This window comes from Ranitomeya variabilis, chromosome 4 (genome assembly GCF_051348905.1).
Source record: "Ranitomeya variabilis isolate aRanVar5 chromosome 4, aRanVar5.hap1, whole genome shotgun sequence".
NCBI lineage: Eukaryota > Metazoa > Chordata > Amphibia > Anura > Dendrobatidae > Ranitomeya > Ranitomeya variabilis.
The window spans coordinates 250,910,846-250,931,470 of record NC_135235.1 but is presented as its reverse complement, the minus strand read 5'-3'; the positions used below and the strand labels follow the sequence as shown (position 1 = coordinate 250,931,470).

At 44.6% G+C, this 20,625-nt stretch overlaps 1 protein-coding gene across 1 annotated transcript in view; it reads left to right on the top strand.

The window, feature by feature from the left end:
- Positions 1–20,252, top strand: part of LOC143767821 (CMP-N-acetylneuraminate-beta-galactosamide-alpha-2,3-sialyltransferase 4-like) — a 67,896-nt gene extending 47,644 nt beyond the window's left edge. The window contains exons 8-11 of the mRNA XM_077256343.1: positions 11,121–11,310; positions 14,607–14,747; positions 14,821–14,958; positions 18,580–20,252. Of these exons, the coding sequence (XP_077112458.1) occupies positions 11,121–11,310; positions 14,607–14,747; positions 14,821–14,958; positions 18,580–18,666 (556 nt within the window). The 3' untranslated portion in view covers positions 18,667–20,252. The remainder of the gene's footprint in view (positions 1–11,120; positions 11,311–14,606; positions 14,748–14,820; positions 14,959–18,579) is intronic.
- Positions 20,253–20,625: the final 373 nt, after the last annotated feature.

The window sequence follows — 20,625 nt, the reverse complement described above, 5'->3', positions numbered from 1 at the left end:
GCCAGAATGGGGCACCTCCATCACAGCACACTGCTGCTCAAAGTCCTTGGAGAACCCCTCCATATCTCCGGAAGCCTCATCAAATGGCTTAAACTCTGTCCGGGTGATCCATACAGGCTCCCGGATCGTTGGGTTTACATTCCACATTGCGTTACTCCCTCTTTCAAGCGCCATTGCTTCTTGTCTCTGCTGTGCCCAGCGGGCAGCCTCCTTTTACTCCTGAGAGATGCCTGGGCCCAGAACCGCCATCACTTCTTCGTACCACACCACCCACTGGCTTTTTGGGGTGGGGATCCTCGTCTCCAGTGCTCGTCCTTCAGACATATGGGAGGAGGTGGCTGGGCTGGCACCCACCAGTAGGTCAATTAAGGCCTCTTTAGTCAGTTCCTGGTAGTTCAGGCCCAGGTCTCTGGCTCTCTCCTGTAAAATGGATACAGTCCAATTTCTGTACTCACTCTGTGAGTGGTTCTGCATTGGGTTACACTCTGTTCATCCCGCTGCTTGCCACCAGTTGTCACGGGGTCCTTCTCCGATATCACACAATCAACAGAGCAAGAGAATAGTAAACAATTCCAAGACCTTTTTTAAGGCAAAAATATGAAAGGTCCATATATGATCCACCACACAAAGGATAAAATAGTCCAGAACACGAATGCAGTTCAGTAACAGGATAAAAGTCCAACAATCCAGCAGACAGAGGATAGCATAGTCCATATGCTCTTCTTTCTCTCTGAGATGCTGTGAACACATCATCATTCCACACAGGACTGATCTGTGTCTCACCTCCCTGATCCTTACAAGTCCCCCTCCTCCTTCACAGGTTAGGAGGGGGAAGGTTGCAGGGGCTCATTTTTTTCAACAATCTAGGTCAATATGTCATTAGCATACAGTACTGTGGGGGCTAATATCAGATGGCGGCAACAGCCATTCATCAATTAGCAAATAACTCCTTGTGCAAGAGAACAGTATGAAAACAAGCAAAACAGGAATATACACAAAAATGATACCCACATAGCTAGCATATAACACCATCACAGGACAGTTGTAGGAACAGGTACTGCAAGTGACAGAAACAAATACAAAACTTTAGAATCATTTTTTTTTTCATATGAGGAGTTAACCTTTTAGGCTGGAGACACAAGTGATTTAAAATCGGTCCGATTTTGATGCAGGAGAGTCGGATGAGTGTAATGCCAGTTCATTTTCCCACGCTCCAGAGTTCAATGCAGGTCAGGCTGTGAGGCCGCACAGCTTCAGTGACGGCATCGCTAGTCACTGAAGCTGCTGTGGCAGCATCTCTTCGTTCACCAGTGGTTTTCAGCCGGGGCGGTCGCATCTTGGCACTGTCCTGGTTGAAAACTGTATATTATTATTTATTTATATAGCACCATTAATTCCATGGTGCTGTACATGAGAAAGGGGTTATGCAGCGCCCCAGAGACCTGGTCGTTGCAGTAACGTCGCTCTGCCGCTAAGGGGAGTGATGATACGTCTGATGGCACTAAAAGAGTTCACTTGACCAGGTATCACAGTCACACATTACACTTCACACTCTGGCCACCAGGGGGAGCAAAAGGTTCTATGTATTAGGCCACTCCTCACACTCTGGTAAAACTGGGGGTTGGATAGGAAGTTAGGGAGAAGCTGACTGGGTTTTGCCCAGGTAACATCTAGTGAGAGGAGAGCGTTACTTGGGAAGATTCAGGGGGGTCCCTGTCAGGGGTGGGATCCTGGCAGAGGCCTAGCAAAGGACAGATCGTTACGGAGCCGTGCCTGCACCTCATTGCGGCGGCAGCTTAAGAAAGGACACGAAGCGAAGTATATTGTGGAGAAGTGAGAAACGAGATCACAGCACAAAGGCGATAGAACCAGAAGGAGTCGTGCCCCAAGATCGGCAACATCCTTCTGAGGCGCGTAGCCGGCGGCCGGAACGCCGAGGAAGTAATAGACTCTACGCATTACTTTGAACTACGGCAGGGCAGTTAACTCTAGGTTGGCTGTCTCACCTTTTACACCTAATGAAGACAACAGAGGCAATTGTGGGAGAGGGGCGTCTCTAGGGTCCCTATAAAATAACTCCAGGCCTACACCGTCATACGGGTGCGTCCTATCCATATCATCTGGGGGACGGAGAGAAAGTGTAAGAGGGTGGTGCTGTTATGGATAATAAGAAACACGCTGTCACTTTAAGAGGCTGCATCCCCTTGTCTTATGTGATGGTATGTTCTGCTGTTCTCCCCCACTCTTGTTGTTGCTATTGACTGGTCGGGGCTGTGTGGAGGAGGTGGAGCTGAGCAACGAGGAAGAAGTTTCGAGAGGGAACTGAGTGAACTGTGAGCTGTTCTGTCTGCAAGGAAGAGTCGTTGGTTGCAAGAAAGATTACACAGCTTGAGACAAACTGCGATTGTTAAATAGACTTTCCCGGTTGCAGCGAAGGGTGGCTGCTCTGTGCTGGTTTGTGGAGCCACGAAGATACGGAGAAGGGGACTTACGGTTTCCAGGAGCAAAGAGAAGGCCACGCTTTACAGAGCCGACAGGAATCCGTGCGCACCACCGTTCTGGACTTTGGGGGCCCCCTGGGACTGGACCTGTGTCCCCAACATCACCGTGAGTCTGTTCCTGTCTGGTGCACCAGTTAGGGCCTAGTGCAGGCTTCAGTAGTTATAACACGGTAGCCGTGTGGCCTGTGTAGTAAAGGCCAGGGAGATTATATGCAGAGTAGCAACGATATATGTTTTTATTGTGTAAAGTTGCTTGTGAGATAGATTCTGAGTTTTGCAATTGCTTAAGCACTGTGCTATTTTACAGACAAATTGACTCATGTGCATTACCTTTTGTTATTGTAAACCCCTGTTTGCACCTTCCTTGTCCTTTCCATTTTCTGTCTCCCAATAAATCTATCCCTTGTGGTTTGCACCTCATCTTGTGTACAGTAGTCTTCGTGCACCGTGGTGGTCCCCCGGCCATCGCTTCAAGTGGCGCTGCGAGCAGGGTACTGTCATCAAGATGGAGGCAGCAGACAACAATGGCGGGAATGTTAACATTATTGGGGATGCTGTGGGCATTGGTGGAACCCCTGCAAGGACACTCCCTATGGGCACCATATTTAGTGTGCTCCCAAAGTTTGACGGCAAGAATATGCCACTGTCCGACTGGGTGTCCCGGCTGCAATGCACCCTGAAGATTTATAACATAAGCCCAGACCTTGAAGTGGACATTGCTTTAACTGCCCTAGACGGGGAAGCCCGCAGAAACGTCTACCTACAACCAGAACTCACCCGCAGTACCCTGAAGGAGCTAGTGAAGTTCCTGGAAGAGATCTACGGCGAGACGGCTAGCGCGGGACATCTTCGCGCCAAATTTTTCTCTAGGCGGCAGCGGGAAGAAGAAGGAATCTCTCAGTATGCAACAGCACTGCAAGAAGTGTTCGAAGAGGTGCAGAGAAAGGAGGCAGATGGATTTGGCAGCATGGGCTCTAAAGACCGGATACTCCGGGAGCAATTCATTTTGGGACTACCCAGCACATCCTTGAGGCAAGCACTGTCAGAACGAGTCCGGGCAGATCCAGCCCTTACGTTTCGTCAAGTCCTGGCGGAAACAGTGGCCCGAAGTAAAGAAGAAAGCTATGCGTCTGGAGTGATGCGTGTCCAGGGCACCAATTCCAGAGGGGACTCAAACCATCAAGAAGTGCTGGTTCAGGTAGTACAAGACTTGCAGCGGTCCCTTGTTAACGTGCAAGAGAAACTGACCCAGATGGAGCGGAGAGTGGGGGAACTACAAGAGACTGGCCCACCATACTCATGCAACCATCCTTCGGCCCGATCGACAAGGGATCAGTGGACAGACTCGAAGTACTCCTCGGCGAGGAGGAGGCATTCAATGCTGGGAGTGTGGAGGACGGGGGCACCTTGCCAGAGATTGTCGGAACTATACTCAAGGCCAGTGGAAGCCGCCGTTAAACTACCAACCCCCGCGGTAGTGCGGCACTCTGCGGGGGAGGCGAGAAGAGAGGCCGCTCCATATCATAACGAACACTTGATTGCTGGGAGCCCCATCCTACGTGCTGAATTTGAAGGAGTTCTGGTGGATTACCTGGTAGATACCGGGTCACAAGTGACAACGATGTCAGAAGCGTACTTCAAGCAGCATTTCCAGAACCTGGCTAACCCAGAGAAAGAGACATTGATTCGCTTGTTTGCTGCCAACCAACAACCGATTCCGGTCACAGGGGTCGTGTGGATGAATATTCGAATTTGTGGACAAGCAGTTGGAAGAAAAGGGATCCTACTAGTCCCTGAACCTGTCAAGAAAGATGTGCCTGTAGTACTGGGAATGAATATCCTACGTGAGCTCGATCAGATTATGTTTACCAAGCGGGGACCTGGATATTGGAAGAAGGCTGCCCCACATAAACCTACTCAAGAAGCCCTTCAACGACTGATCCGCGTCTGTGGGACGCAGAAGAGTGTGCCATCTTATCAGACGGTAGGGGTCATCCGGGCTCCTGGGAAAGAACCTGTAATCCTACCTCCCGAGCAAGAAACTATAGTGTACCTTCCAGTGGGGACTCACCGCAACCTTGATGGGTTGGAAGTGGTTGTTCAGCCTGTGGTATGCGGAGGAGTGGATCAAGAAGTCATGATAGCTCGTACGATAGCTGTGGTCCAGTGAGGACATGTCCCCATCAGAGCTTTGAATGTGAGCCCCAGGGAGGTCGCCTTGCCACGAGGGACAGATCTGGCCCTGGTGTACCTACATAAGGGTGAAGTGGTGAGCCAGAAGGAGATGTCTTTATCACCGAAAGAAGGCGTGGGGTGGACCCTAGCAGTTGCTGCGGGAGACGAAGAGACACCATCCCCGGAGTGGAGTGGACGGGTCATCCTTGAGCAAATGGAAGTGGATGTGAAGGCTATGGGCCCTGAGCGTGCGCAAGCAATAGAAACTATGCTGTGGAAAAATCAGGCTGCATTCGCCCGTCACGCCGAAGATTTCGGCTGTACTGAAGCCATCACGCATGAGATCCCGACTGGGGAAGCTCGTCCAATTCGAGAACGATATCGGCAGATTCCGCCCAAAATGTACCAAGAGGTGAAAACATTACTGAGGCAGATGCTGGATTCAGGAGTGGTACAGAGTAGTCAGAGCCCCTGGGCAGCCCCGGTGGTGCTCGTCAAGAAAAAGGACGGGACCATCCGGTTCTGTGTAGATTACAGGAAACTCAATGCCTGCACTGTTCGAGACTCGTATCCGTTGCCCCGCATCGAGGAATCCTTGACAGCGTTGGGGAAAGCCAAGTACTTCTCCACCCTGGACCTAGCAAGCGGATATTGGCAAGTAGCCGTGGCAGAGAAAGACAGAGAAAAAACTGCCTTCATCCTCCCTATGGGACTGTTCGAGTTTAACCGGATGCCCTTCGGGCTCTCCAATGCTCCAGGCACCTTTCAACGGCTGATGGAAAAGTGTTTGGGAGATTTAAATTTCGAGGCTACCCTGATCTATCTGGATGACATCATTGTGTTCTCATCCTCTTTCAAAGACCACCTTGCCCGGCTTGGACAGGTACTCGGAAGATTGCGTGCTCATAACCTGAAGTTGAAGCCAAAGAAATGCCACCTCTTCAAGAGGGAGATCGAGTACCTAGGACACATAGTGTCACAAGATGGAGTTCTATCCTCGCCAGAAAAAGTGGCTGCTATCCAGAAGTGGCCAGTCCCTCAAACAGTGAGAGAACTCCAGGCCTTCCTGGGACTCGCGGGGTACTACCGTCGATTCGTTAAAGACTTCGCGAAGATGGCCGGTCCTCTCAACGAGTTGCTGAGGGGGACCGCTGGAGTGCCGAAGACCCAGCGCATCCCCTGGGCACAGGGACAACACGAGGCCTTCCAGGCTATTAAGGATGCCCTTACTTCGGCCCCGATTTTGGCCTACGCAGACTTCGATCAACCGTTCCTGTTGTACACCGATGGTAGCCTACATGGACTCGGTGCAGTACTTTCTCAGATACAGGATGGACATGAGAGAGTTATTGGGTATGCTAGCAGGTCCCTGCGAGACAGCGAAAGAAACCCTCACAATTACAGCTCCTTCCGGTTAGAGCTCCTGGCTCTGGTGTGGGCAATGACAGAAAAATTTGCAGGCTTCCTGACAGGTACAAAAATTCAAGTTCGAACAGACAATAATCCCCTGGCCCACCTTGAGAATGCTAAACTGGGGGCCTTAGAACAACGGTGGATGGCTCGCCTGGCCAAGTTCGACTTTACTATTCGCTATCGCTCTGCTACCGAAAACGCAAATGCGGATGGGCTGTCCAGAGTGCCTGTGGAGACTCCAGTGGGGGATCTTGATGAGCAACTCGAAGAGGAGGAAACCCCAGACTTTAATAAGTTCAAGCTCCCGATGGTCGTGGCCCAGTCAAGAAGGGAGGCCTGCACATTACCTCGGTCCCTGGGAAGAACCAATGAAGAATGGGGACACGTTCAGGATGAAGACGAAGGGCTGAGGCAGATGAAAAGGTGGGTAACGCAAAAGCGGAAGCCTGGCAAACAAGAGAGAGATGATTTGGACTCTGAAACGAGGAGTGTGTTGCACCAGTGGGATAGACTGGAAGTGCGAGAGTCAGTACTATATCGTAAGAAGCAACAGCCAAAAGATATGGAAGTAAGGTGGCAAGTGGTCATCCCAGGAAGAATGGCTCAAGAAATAGCTAAAGAAGCCCATGAATTCGGAGCGCACTTCGGCTCCACAAAAACCTACCAATGGTTGCAGCGGCATGTCTATTGTCCTCGGTTGGAGCTTGTGGTGGAAGAGGTTTGCTGGCAGTGTCGAGTATGTGACCTCATTAAGAGTACTGAAGAGAGAGCACCCATCCAGACCATACAAACTAAGGAGCCGTTGGAAGTCTTGATGATCGACTATCTCCTCGTGGGACACTCGGCCCGGGGGCTGCAATATTGTTTGGTGATGACCGATCATTTTTCTAAATTTGCAGTGGTAACTCCGACTAGAGACCAAACTGCAGAATCGGCGGCACGAGGCATCTGTCAAGACTTCATGCGGGTGTATGGGTGCCCAAAGCGCATCCACTCCGACCAAGGCGCGTGTTTTCAAGGCAAGGTGATGTAAGAATTGTATCGCATGTATGGCATCGAGCGGTCCCGGACCACCCCTTATCATCCTCAAGGCAATGGAGCTTGCGAACGCTTTAACAGAACCTTGCTTCAGATGCTGAGAACATTGGAGGACAAGAAGGTGTGTTGGCCAGACTATCTGCCAGAATTGGTCTGGACCTACAACAATCGGGTCCACCCCACCACGGGTTATACCCCCTATCTACTGTTGTTTGGAAGAGCTGGACGAGAGATCATTGAGCTGAACCTGGAACAGCCAGAGGAGCTGATGGAGCGGAATGTCACCTCATGGGTGAAAGAGCATCGGCAACGTTTGCAAACGATACGGCGGTTGGCGGGTCAGCAACTGCAAGGAAAAGAACATACGGCCCGCAAACCGACTCAAGAGTTACCGCTTCAACCTGGAGACCGGGTATTGGTCCGAGAGAGACGCCCTAAGGGAAAACTAAGTGAGGGATGGGAAGTACAGCCGTACAAAGTTATCGAGCGAGTGTATGTTAACGGCCCTGTCTACAAGGTACAGATTGAAGATGGGACATCCACCCTTAGAGTACTTCACAGAAATATGCTGCGGCCTTGCCGGTCTGAGGTCTGTTCTATGCCATTGTTGCCTGGAGGTGCCACTCCACTTCCTGAATCTGTCATGCCTGATGTCCAAATCGATGACGAGTGGTGGACCGTCCCTGACACAGTAGGGGGTCCTCAGCCGCCCCGAGGCGGTAATCTCATGGATGTACCAGTACCGCCATGTGAGGATGAGACCAGACAAGAGCGCACAATGTCCCCTGCAACAAGTGTTACTCTGGAAGATAGTCCAGCCTTGCCTGACAGCCAAGAGCTTCGGAGATCCCAGAGGTCTAATGCAGGGGTTCCACCAGTCCGATATGTAGAACAGTGTGCTCTGTCTGTTTGTACACCTTTGTTGCCTCCTCCATTACACTTTTACCCTGAAGCTGTGATGGCCGAGGACGACCATCATTAAGAAGGGAGGCATGTAAGAGGGTGGTGCTGTTATGGATAATAAGAAACACGCTGTCACTTTAAGAGGCTGCATCCCCTTGTCTTATGTGATGGTATGTTCTGCTGTTCTCCCCTACTCTTGTTGTTGCTATGGACTGGTCGGGGCTGTGTGGAGGAGGTGGAGCTGAGCAACGAGGAAGAAGAAGTTTCGAGAGGGAACTGAGTGAACTGTGAGCTGTTCTGTCTGCAAGGAAGAGTCGTTGGTTGCAAGAAAGATTACACAGCTTGAGACAAACTGCGATTGTTAAATAGACTTTCCCGGTTGCAGCGAAGGGTGGCTGCTCTGTGCTGGTTTGTGGAGCCACGAAGATACGGAGAAGGGGACTTACGGTTTCCAGGAGCAAAGAGAAGGCCACGCTTTACAGAGCCGACAGGAATCCGTGCACACCACCGTTCTGGACTTTGGGGGCCCCCTGGGACTGGACCTGTGTCCCCAACATCACCGTGAGTCTGTTCCTGTCTGGTGCACCAGTTAGGGCCTACTGCAGGCTTCAGTAGTTATAACACGGTACCCGTGTGGCCTGTGTAGTAAAGGCCAGGGAGATTATATGCAGAGTAGCAACGATATATGTTTTTATTGTGTAAAGTTGCTTGTGAGATAGATTCTGAGTTTTGCAATTGCTTAAGCACTGTGCTATTTTACAGACAAATTGACTCATGTGCATTACCTTTTGTTATTGTAAACCCCTGTTTGCACCTTCCTTGTCCTTTCCATTTTCTGTCTCCCAATAAATCTATCCTTTGTGGTTTGCACCTCATCTTGTGTACAGTAGTCTTCCTGCACCGTGGTGGTCCCCCGGCCATCGCTTCAAAAGAACAGAAATATACACGACAGTTGCGAGGACTATCCCGTGGTGCTCAGCAGGGAAGTACTACAACACCCAGGCGCTAGTAGGTAGGCTACTGATTTCCACCTGCAAAGGGAACTCTGGATGTGCCTTCGGACTCAGCCAGCCCTGTTAGCAGTGCTCTGGATTGCGGGTGCCGAAGCCTTCAGTAAAGAGGTTAAGAGACTGCAACCCTGTGTCCTCGTCATTTACTGCGATCTACACCGTCACCTACATCTTTAATTGGGCGCCCCTTAGCAGGGCCACGGACCGGGTCAGGCCACTGTGACATCCCCAAAACCGAGAGACCCGGTACCGAGTACCCCGCTGCCCTGCGCTTGGGGGCCGCTCCAACTACGTACAGAGTTATAGATATCGTTTACAGTAAGCAAATTTACAATGACAGACTGGTACAGAGGGGAGAGGACCCTGTCCTTGCGGACTTACATTCTATGGGATAATGGGGAAGAGACAGAAGGTCGGGGGTGCAGCAGCTCGGGTGGTGGTGAGGCGGCAACACGGGTGGTGGTGCTATATACCCCAGATGTGGATTATGACGTGGTACACAATGACAGACAAGTGTGGTATATTGTTGGTTTGTTATTTTTATTTTAGGAGATCGAGGGCATCGCATGGATTAGGAGTACAGTAAAGATGGGAAAACTGCGTTGTGTTTTATTTCATTAAAAGACTTTAGTCTGGCTTTGTCTTTATTTAACATGTAACAACTATAGGATTAGTAATGACTAAGGGTACCGTCACACAGTACCATTTACATCGCTACGACGGCACGATTCGTGACGTCGTAGCATCGTATGATTATCGCTCCAGCGTCGTAGACTGCGGTCACACGTTGCAATCACGGCGCTGGAGCGATGCCGAAGTCCCCGGGTAACCAGGGTAAACATCGGGTTACTAAGCGCAGGGCCGCGCTTAGTAACCCGATGTTTACCCTGGTTACCAGCGTAAACGTAAAAAAAACAAACAGTACATACTCACATTCCGGTGTCTGTCCCCCGGCGTCTCAGCTTCTCTGCACTGTGTAAGCACAGCGGCCAGAAAGCAGAGCGGTGACGTCAGACGTCACCGCTGTGCTCGCTTTCTGGCTGGCCGGCGCTCACAGTGCAGAGAAGCTGAGACGCCGGAGGACAGACACCGGAATGTAAGTATGTACTGTTTGTTTTTTTTACGTTTACGCTGGTAACCACGGTAAACATCGGGTTACTAAGCGCGGCCCTGCGCTTAGTTACCCGATGTTTACCCTGGTTACAAGCGAACACATCGCTGGATCGCTGTCACACACAACGATCCAGCGATGACAGCGGGTGATCAAGCGACGAAAGAAAGTTCCAAACGATCTGCTACGACGTACGATTCTCAGCAGGGTCCCTGATCGATGCTGCGTGTCAGACACAGCGATATTGTATGGATATCGCTGGAACGTCACGAATCGTACCGTCGTAGCGATCAAAATGGCACTGTGTGACAGTACCCTTAGTCTCTTTGACACCTCTCCAGTACTAAGCTGTGGGCTTGATGTCACCTTACAATAAAACTATTCTGCATGTATTTAGTGTATTTAAACGATATCTTATATCCTTTCGGCTCCTGCAGTGATTTTACAGAAGCCGACAAATGAATTACCGACTATTCTTCTATCTATCTCTCTATGAAATATAAAGACATATACCGTATATATATTGCACCTATTCTATTCTAATCTGTCGCGCTGTGATTTTACTCTACCCATATGTGAATTGTCGGCTTTTCAAAGGACACCGGTGCATAAAAATCGGACAGTATGCCTATGGTGTGAGTGCTGTGCGATTTCTTTTTTTTTTTTTTGTTCCCATTGACTTCTACTGCAGGGTGCAATCCGATTTCTAAATACTATCGCAGCATGCTGCAATTTTTTTTCCAGTATGATCGTGATTCGTTCCGAGCTGGAAAAAAAAAAAAAACGCAGATGAAGACACAATCATAGAATAACATTGGTCCTAATTCGATCCAATTTTTTTATCGGATTGCATTCGTCCAATTTCATCGCAAGTGAGAATGAGCCGTTATTGACCCTGTTCTCTGTTCTGTTCTCCAGGCATGAACTGTGCATCATCTGGTTTATCCCATTTCTTTATGTCTTCTACAGGTTGAACAATGGTCCAGTCTATAATTATGAGAGTGATGTTGGCAGTAAGACCACCATCCGCTTGTTTTACCCAGAATCTGCAAACTTCGACCTGACGTTGGATAATAATCCAGAGACGCTGATGGTCCTGGTTCCATTCAAGAGTCTGGACCTAAAATGGTTGTTAACAATGCTGAATGATGAGAAGCCGGTGCGTTATGTAGGGTGAAGTATAGAGCTGCAACCATACAAGGCCCCAACACACACCTGATACATGGACTACAGGGATCGCATCAAAGCAGCGAACTATACAGGGGCACCATACGGTGTCTTAATATGGTGTCTTAATACAGTAGTACCACCATACTGTGCCTGCAAATAGCAATAACACCATACTGTGCCCGCATATAGTAATACCACCATACTGTGCCTGCAAATAATAACACCACCATACTGTGCCTGCATATAGTAATACCACCATACTGTGCCCGCATATAGTAATACCACCATACTGTGTCTGCAAATAGCAATACCACCATACTGTGCCTGCATATAGTAATACCACCATACTGTGCCTTCAAATAATAACACCACCATACTGTGCCTGCATATAGTAATACCACCATACTGTGCCTGCATATAGTAATACCACCATACTGTATCTTTATATAGTAATACCACCATACTGTGCCTGCATATAGTAATACCACCATACTGTGCCAGCATATAGTAATACTACGATACTGTATCTGCATATAGTAATACCACCATACTGTGTCTGCATACAGTAATACCACCATACTCTCCCTGCATATAGTAATACCACCATACTCTCCCTGCATATAGTAATACCACCATACTGTGCCACCATATAGTAATACTACCATGCTGTATCTGCATATAGTAATACCACCATACTGTGTCTGCATACAGTAATACCACCATACTGTACCTGCATATAGTAACACCATCATACTCTCCCTGCATATAGTAATACCACCATACTCTCCCTGAATACAGTAATACCACCATACTGTACCTGCATATAGTAATACCACCATACTCTCCCTGAATACAGTAATACCACCATACTGTACCTGCATATAGTAATACCACCATACTCTCCCTGCATATAGTACTACCATACTGTATCTGCATATGGTAATACCACCATACTGTGTCTGCATACAGTAATACCACCATACTGTACCTGCATATAGTAATACCACCACACTGTACCTGAATATAGTAATACCACTATACTCTCCCTGCATATAGTAATACCACCACACTCTCCCTGCATATAGTAATGCCACCATACTGTGTCTGCATACAGTAATACAACCATACTGTGCCAGCATATAGTAATACCACCATACTGTCTGCATACAGTAATACCACCATACTGTGTCTGCATACAGTAATACCACCATACTGTACCTGCATATAGTAACACCATCATACTCTCCCTGCATATAGTAATACCACCATACTCTCCCTGAATACAGTAATACCACCATACTGTACCTGCATATAGTAATACCACCATACTCTCCCTGCATATAGTAATACCACCATACTGTACCTGCATATAGTAATACCACCATACTGTGTCTGCATACAGTAATACCACCATACTGTGCCAGCATATAGTAATACCACCATACTGTGTCTGCATACAGTAATACCACCATACTGTGTCTGCATACAGTAATACCAACATACTCTCCCTGCATATAGTAATACCACCATACTGTGTCTGCATACAGTAATACCACCATACTGTGTCTGCATACAGTAATACCACCATACTGTGTCTGCATACAGTAATACCAACATACTCTCCCTGCATATAGTAATACCACCATACTGTGTCTGCATACAGTAATACCACCATACTGTGCCAGCATATAGTAATACCACCATACTGTGTCTGCATACAGTAATACCACCATACTGTGTCTGCATACAGTAATACCAACATACTCTCCCTGCATATAGTAATACCACCATACTGTGTCTGCATACAGTAATACCACCATACTGTGTCTGCATACAGTAATACCACCATACTGTGTCTGCATACAGTAATACCAACATACTCTCCCTGCATATAGTAATACCCCCATACTGTGTCTGCATACAGTAATACCACCATACTGTGTCTGCATACAGTAATACCAACATACTCTCCCTGCATATAGTAATACCACCATACTGTACCTGCATACAGTAATACCACCATACTGTGTCTGCATACAGTAATACCACCATACTGTGTCTGCATACAGTAATACCACCATACTGTGTCTGCATACAGTAATACCACCATACTGTGTCTGCATACAGTAATACCACCATACTGTGTCTGCATATCATATCCTGGAATACTGGTCACTCACTGATTCCAGGATTGTAGACACCTGTGATGCTAGTTAGTGGACACACCGCGATGTAACATGTCCCTTTTGTCACACTATTTTCAGGGGTGCCATCATTTCTGTCCAGGCCGATTTCATTAGTTTTTTTTTTTAATTCTGTAGAAGCATGGTTCTAAAGCAATGTCTGACTTTCATTTGTTCATTTTCATAGATCTTTTAGTTATTATTACTTTTGTCAGATTCAAGTTATTTCTGTGACCATGGGTTTTTATGTCATTAAATGTGGGGTACCAACAATTTTGACCACGTGTGCATACAGTGAATATAAAAAAAATACACACCCTTGTTAAAATGCCAGGATTTTGTAATGTAAAAAAAACCAATCCTACCAAAAAAGAATAATTTCACTACTTTTTCCCTTTAATGTTGCCACAATCTGCACAAATCCATTGTGAAACAAACTGAAATCATTTTAAGGGAGAAAATAAAAATAGTAAAATTAAAATAATGTGGTTGCATAAGTCTTATAATAGGAGATGAGATTATGTCCAGAATCAGCCGATCACATCCCCCTCATGTTATGTTGTCAGTGCTCAGCCGCCATCATTACAGCGCTGCTCATTAACCCTAGAGAAAGTGTTGCTGCTCGCAGAGGATTTTCCTGACATTTTCTGGTCTGTGAACAGCTGACAACACAGCAAAGGATTTCAGTGTGGAAAGTTGTCAGGAGAAGGTACAAACAAAGATTTCCTCAGCATTAGATCCATCATGGACACTGAAGACGTCATCAAGAAGGGGCATAAATGTGGCAGAACAGTGACATAACTGGGAAGTGGACGTCCATCAAAATTGATGAAAAGACCAGAAGAAAACTGGTCCCTTAGGCAGCAAGAGGCGACAGCAACATTAATGGGAACCTGTCCCCAGAAATAACGCTGCTAACTTGCAGATATGAGGTTAATCTGCAGGATAACAGCGTTATGATGTTGCCTGGCGCCCGCACACAGCCGAATGCAGCGGGGGGAAAATTAAGTTTATTGTCCCCGGCAGTATTCGGTCTCTGTCATGGAGGCGGGGACGTTGACATGCCCATTGTTTCGTGACTTCATATCTTAATTTTTTTCAGATTAAAAAGGGTTTCTGGAGATCGCCACCAATAATCTGGAAAGTGAAGCCTGAGAACCTGCGAATCTTGAACCCGTACTTCATGCAAGTTGCTGCTATTGAACTCCTAAAATACAATCTTGCAACCAAGAAAATCAAACCAGTAAGTGACTGACAGGAGGATGTGAAGGACTCATGACAGCAGTGCGCTCACTACTTCTCTCCTCTTAATCTAGATACCCACCACCGGCATCATGGCCATATCCTTTGCCATTCACTTCTGTGACCAGGTTGACATTGCAGGATTCGGATATCCAAGTGTTAAAACTCAATATCTCCACTACTATGATAAACTGACCTTGAAAAACATGGAGGTAAAGGGACAACTCTATCCTACTATAGATCTGGTCTCATGGGTGACCCATATTCTGGCAAAAATGGGCAGTATTATAGTAGTTATATTCTTGTACATAGGGTCAGTATTATAGTAGTTATATTCTTGTACATACGGGGCAGTATTATAGTAGTTATATTCTTGTATATAGGAGCAGAATTATAGTAATATTCTTGTATATAGGAACAGTATTATAATAGTTATATTCTTGTACATGGGGCAGTATTATAGTAGTTATATTTTTGTACATAGGGTCAGTATTATAGTAGTTATATTCTTGTACATAGGGGGCAGTATTATAGTAGTTATATTCTTGTATATAGGAGCAGAATTATAGTAATATTCTTGTATATAGGAACAGTATTATAGTAGTTATATTCTTGTACATAGGGGCAGTATTATTGTAGTTATATTCTTGTACATAGTAGAAGTAGTAAAGTAGTTATATTCTTGTACATAGGGGCAGTATTATAGTAGGTCAGGTTTATAGGTTCTCCAATCTAGTCTAATCTCGATATACTTATACATAGTAGAAGTATTATAGTGGTTATATTCTTGTACATAGGGGCAGTATTATAGTAGGTCAGGTTTATAGGTTCTCTAATGTAATCTCTGTATTCTTATACATAGTAGAAGTATTATAGTAGTTATATTCTTGTATATAGGAGCAGCATTATAGTAGTTATATTCTTGTACATTGGGGCAGTGTTATTGTAGTTATATTCTTGTACATAGTTGAAGTATTATAGTAGTTATATTCTTGTACATAGGGGCAGTATTATAGTAGTTATATTCCTGTACATAGGAGCAGTATTATAGTAGTTATATTCTTGTACATAGGGGCAGTATTACAGTAGTTATATTCTTGTACATAGGGGCAGTATTATAGTAGGTCAGGTTTATAGGTTCTCTAATCTAATCTCTATATTCTTATACATAGTAGAAGTATTATAATTATATTCTTGTACATTGGAGCAGTATTATAGTAGTTATATTTTTGTACATAGGGGCAGTATTATAGTTGTTGTATTCTTGTACATAGGGGCCATATTATAGTCCTTATATTCTTGTACATAGGGGCCTTATTATTGTAGTTATGCTCTTGTACATAGGAGCAGTATTATAGTAGTTATATTCTTGTACATAGGAGCAGTATTATAATAGTTATATCCTTGTACAGAGGGGTAGTATTATAGTAGTTATATTTGTCACGGATCCCAGGGAGGATACCTTTATCATCCCCACCGCTCACACCAATTTATCATGAACCGGGCTTGTTTGGTTGCCCCTGGTTCCTTTCTGAAAAAGATTTATCTATATCCCACTTCCCAGTTCCGGTTTGGAACTTGCAGCTCTCTGGCGCCCCCTTACCCTCAGGTCAGACAGGGTACTGCACCTAGGATTAGTCGCCAGAAAGGCTGCCTTACTTTGTACTGGCTAAGGGGCACACTGCAGCGAGGGTGATATAACTACTCCCACTCAGGCGGGAAAAATAATTATCAACGCCGTCTTCCAAACGCACAGCACACATCCGCTGCCACCAGCTCCGATTTCTTAATTAATAACGGGTCTGGAACCCACCCAAATTAGTAGCGTAATTCACTTCAGAGGACGTGACAGTACGTTATAGAGCAAGGAGAAACAAAGCTAGCAATTATATATATTTTACTCCAAAAAGGTAGGCATTGTTTACAGAATGGTAAAAGGATATTATAAACGAAAACAAGTATCGTAAGTACAGTACAATTGCAAATAAAACTGGTCTCACAGCTATACCCTAGACAAAAGACTAGTGAAGACTGATGTCTCACTCACTTATCTCCGTGCCCAAAACCAAGGCACTCCCCCTGTGGTGACCTCACTCAGAGGCTGAATACTCCCTTTTTTTAGAGTTATGGCAAGCCATTTCTATACATAACTCACTGTATGAACCTTGTAGAAGAGCGACACAATGATCATGATGCTCACCACATCATGGGGGTTCCTTTAAGTATAAACATGGAGTAGATACATGACCCGATTACGGAGAAATCCGTTCCTTGCATTTCGTTGGGTTTAGATCCTAGCGATTTTCAGTGAGCGATAGACCTCTCGGTGGACATCTGGAATATGTGACCTTCCTATCTCTATCCCTGATCGGTGCCATTATACATAACTTTTCAAGAACAAAGGCGTCCCATGCGTTTTGAAAGTTGCTGTACCAGTTAAAGCTGGTATCAGGCGGGAGGGGTGATGAGGGGTTTAGACAGAAGAATGGCTTTCCCACCTCAAAGCCATAAAAATTCCTCAGTGAATATTGCTGGCACGTTGGTCTCACATTACAGCTATATAGCAGGGGGGAGGGAGGAAGAGTGGCTTAGAATTCCAGGCTGTGCTGGCAGGCAGAGAAAACTGCAGCTGAGATCTGTATGTGTAATTTAAGTAATAAGAACTTCTTCCTATTTCCTGACAATATTCTTGTACATAGGAGCAGTATTATAGTAGTTATATTCCGTACATAGGGGAAGTATTATAGTAGTTATATTCTTGTACATAGGGGGGGGCAATATTATAGTAGTTATATTCTTGTACATAGGGGCAGTATTATAGTAGTTATATTCTTGTACATAGGAGCAGTATTATAGTATTGATATTCTTGTACATAGGAGCAGTATTATAATAGTTATATATTCTTGTACATAGGGGCAGTATTATAGTAATATTCTTGTACATAGGGGCAGTATTATAGTAGTTATATTCATGTATATAGGGGCAGTAATATAGTAATATTCTTGTACATAGGGAGCAGTATTATAGTAGTTATATTTTTGTATAGAGGGAGCAGTATTATAGTAGTAATATTCTTGTACATAGGGAGCAGTATTCTAGTAGGTATATTATTGTATATATGAGCAGTATTAGGGTATGTGCACACGATGCAGATTTAGTGCAGAATTGGTGCAGAACTGCAGCAGATTTTTCTGCTGCAGAAACGCTGCAGAACTGCACTGTGATTTACAGTACAATGTAAATCAATGGGGAAAAAAAAAAGCTGTGCACATGGTGCAGAAAAATCTGCGCTGAAACGCTGCAGATTTCAAAGAAGTGCACGTCGCTTCTTTTGTGCAGTTCTGCAGCGTTTCTGCTGCAGATTTTTCTGCACCATGTGCACAGCTTTTTTTTTCCCATTGATTTACATTGTACTGCACAGAAACTGCACAGAAACTGCATAGAATCTGCATAGAATCTGTGCAGAAACTGCATAGAATCTGCATAGAATCTGCATAGAAACTGCACAGAAACTGCATAGAATCTGCGCAGAAACTGCATAGAAACTGCATAAAAACTGCATAGAAACTGCACAGAAACTGCATCAAATCTGCAGATGCAGATTTAGTGCAGAAAATTCTGCACCACATTTCCTACGTGTGCACATAGCCTTATAGTAGTTATATTCTTGTACGTAGGAGCAGTATTATAGTAGTTATATTCAGGAACTTAGGTGCAGTATTACAATATTTATATTTTGTACATAAAAAGCAGTATTTAGAAGTCTTTTAATTGACTATGTGAATGAATGTGCTGCTTTGTAATTTGTTTCTGTCTATGTTTATTTTTCCAGGTATCACAACATAAGATTCCCCTTGAAGCCATTGCAATAAAGAAACTTCTCCAACAAAACATCATTCACAATCTGACTTACTTCTAAGGTTGTAAATACTAAAATAATCATTTTTAATTAGAAGTTTACAGTAAATTTGAATAAGGACTTCATGAACCGCTTTGTGATTGATGACCATATCATGGTCTGGAGCATAAACGATCCACAGCTTCAGTCTACATGTGATATACATGAATTACTTCCCATAGTGGATGCAGTTCATCCATTCATAAGTCTGGGAACCAGGTGATCATCAATATCAGCCTTACTGACATCATTCAGCTTTCTCCGGTTCCAATATTCAAGTTGACAACATTTTTATAGACTTGACACAAAGTAGAATGACTGGCGGACTTTTGTTAATGTATTATTTAGAAAAAGCTGCACTTTAATACCCACTGGATGAAAATCTTTTGGGTTATGTCTCTTTCTGTTTATGGTGTATTCTTATTTGTATATTATTTCTCTTCCTTGTGTGTTGAAAGATATCAATACCTTCAGGGGTGTTTTTTTTTTTTACTAACCTGCGTGTGTTAAAATAGTTTTTTTTTAATTGTGCAAATGCTGTATCAACTGACATCTCCATGTTTTTGTTTCCCCTTATATTGCTGGGTACAGAATGAGAGAATCTGATAGAGAGCTTAGTCTGCAAGAATAGTTTGTAACTCTTTCATTAAACTTTTTTCTACGCTCCCATGATTTTATTTTTAATTGCAGACAACATTATTTTTAGGGCTAAACGTTGATGTGATTTGAAATCAACTAAGAGAAGCATAAAAAGAAAAATAACACTATATAACATGATTTTTGTTTTGAGGGAATAAACATATTTCTTAATTGGTTATTGCCTAAAAACATGGAAAAAATGTTAGCCAGTTTGCTGTGACACCTGCAAAACCTTTGATTTTTCAGTCAAGAAAACTTGAAATTGGAATACTTTCTATAAGGAAAATTATAAATGTTTTGTTTTTATTATGAACTTCAACCCAAATAATAATATGTTTCAAACCAATAGTATATTTTAATCAAAATGCTACAAATTGATGCAAGGAAGATAGAAATGTTTACTTTTGTGAGACTTATTTTGATGGGTTTAGCAATCTCTTCACATTTTCCGTATTCTTTAAGCTTTTCTGGATGAGCAAGGAGGAGAGAAGGATCCTTGTTGCCATTATGGAGTAATACTGCATTATGACTCTTTAATGAACTGTCAATGAAGTGGGGCCACTCACAGGGTCAACAGGAATTCTAATATTCTGAATATTCTGACCAGACCAGTTATATTGTGACAAAAGCGGAGTTTATCTTCACGGGTAAGAAAAAGCTGGAAAAAGTGTGTTCTGACACTTGCATGGTTCCATTGCTTGAGTCTGAATGTTAAAGAGTATCTGTCAGATCCCCGGCACCTTCCAACCCAGCCGCATTCACCTATGTATGAGCAGATTCCCTGCCTACCCAGCCCTGTATGACATTATTGAGAGAAAACAAGGTGTAAAAAAGCATTTACATTGGGTACAGAAAGTATTCAGAACTCTTTAATAAATTTTTCACTCTTTGTTTCATTGCAGCCATTTGGTAAATTCTAAAAAGTTCATTTTTTTCACATTAATGTACACTCTGCACACCATCTTGACTGAAAAAAAAGAAATGTAGACATTTTTGCAAAATTATTAAAAAAGAAAAACTGAATTATCACATGGTCATAAGTGTTCAGACCCTTTGCTCAGACACTCATATTTAAGTCACATGCTGTCCATTTTCTTGTGATCCTCCTTGAGATGGTTTCACTCCTTCATTGAAGTCCAGCTGTGTGTAATTAAACTGATAGGACTTGATTTGGAAAGGCACACACCTGTCTACATAAGACCTCACAGGTCACAGTGCATGTCAGACCAAAGGAGAATCATGAGGTCAAAGGAACGGGCCAAGGAGCTCAGAGACAGAATTGTGGCAAGACACAGATCTGGCTAAGGTTACAACAGAATTTCTGCAGTACTCAAGGTTCCT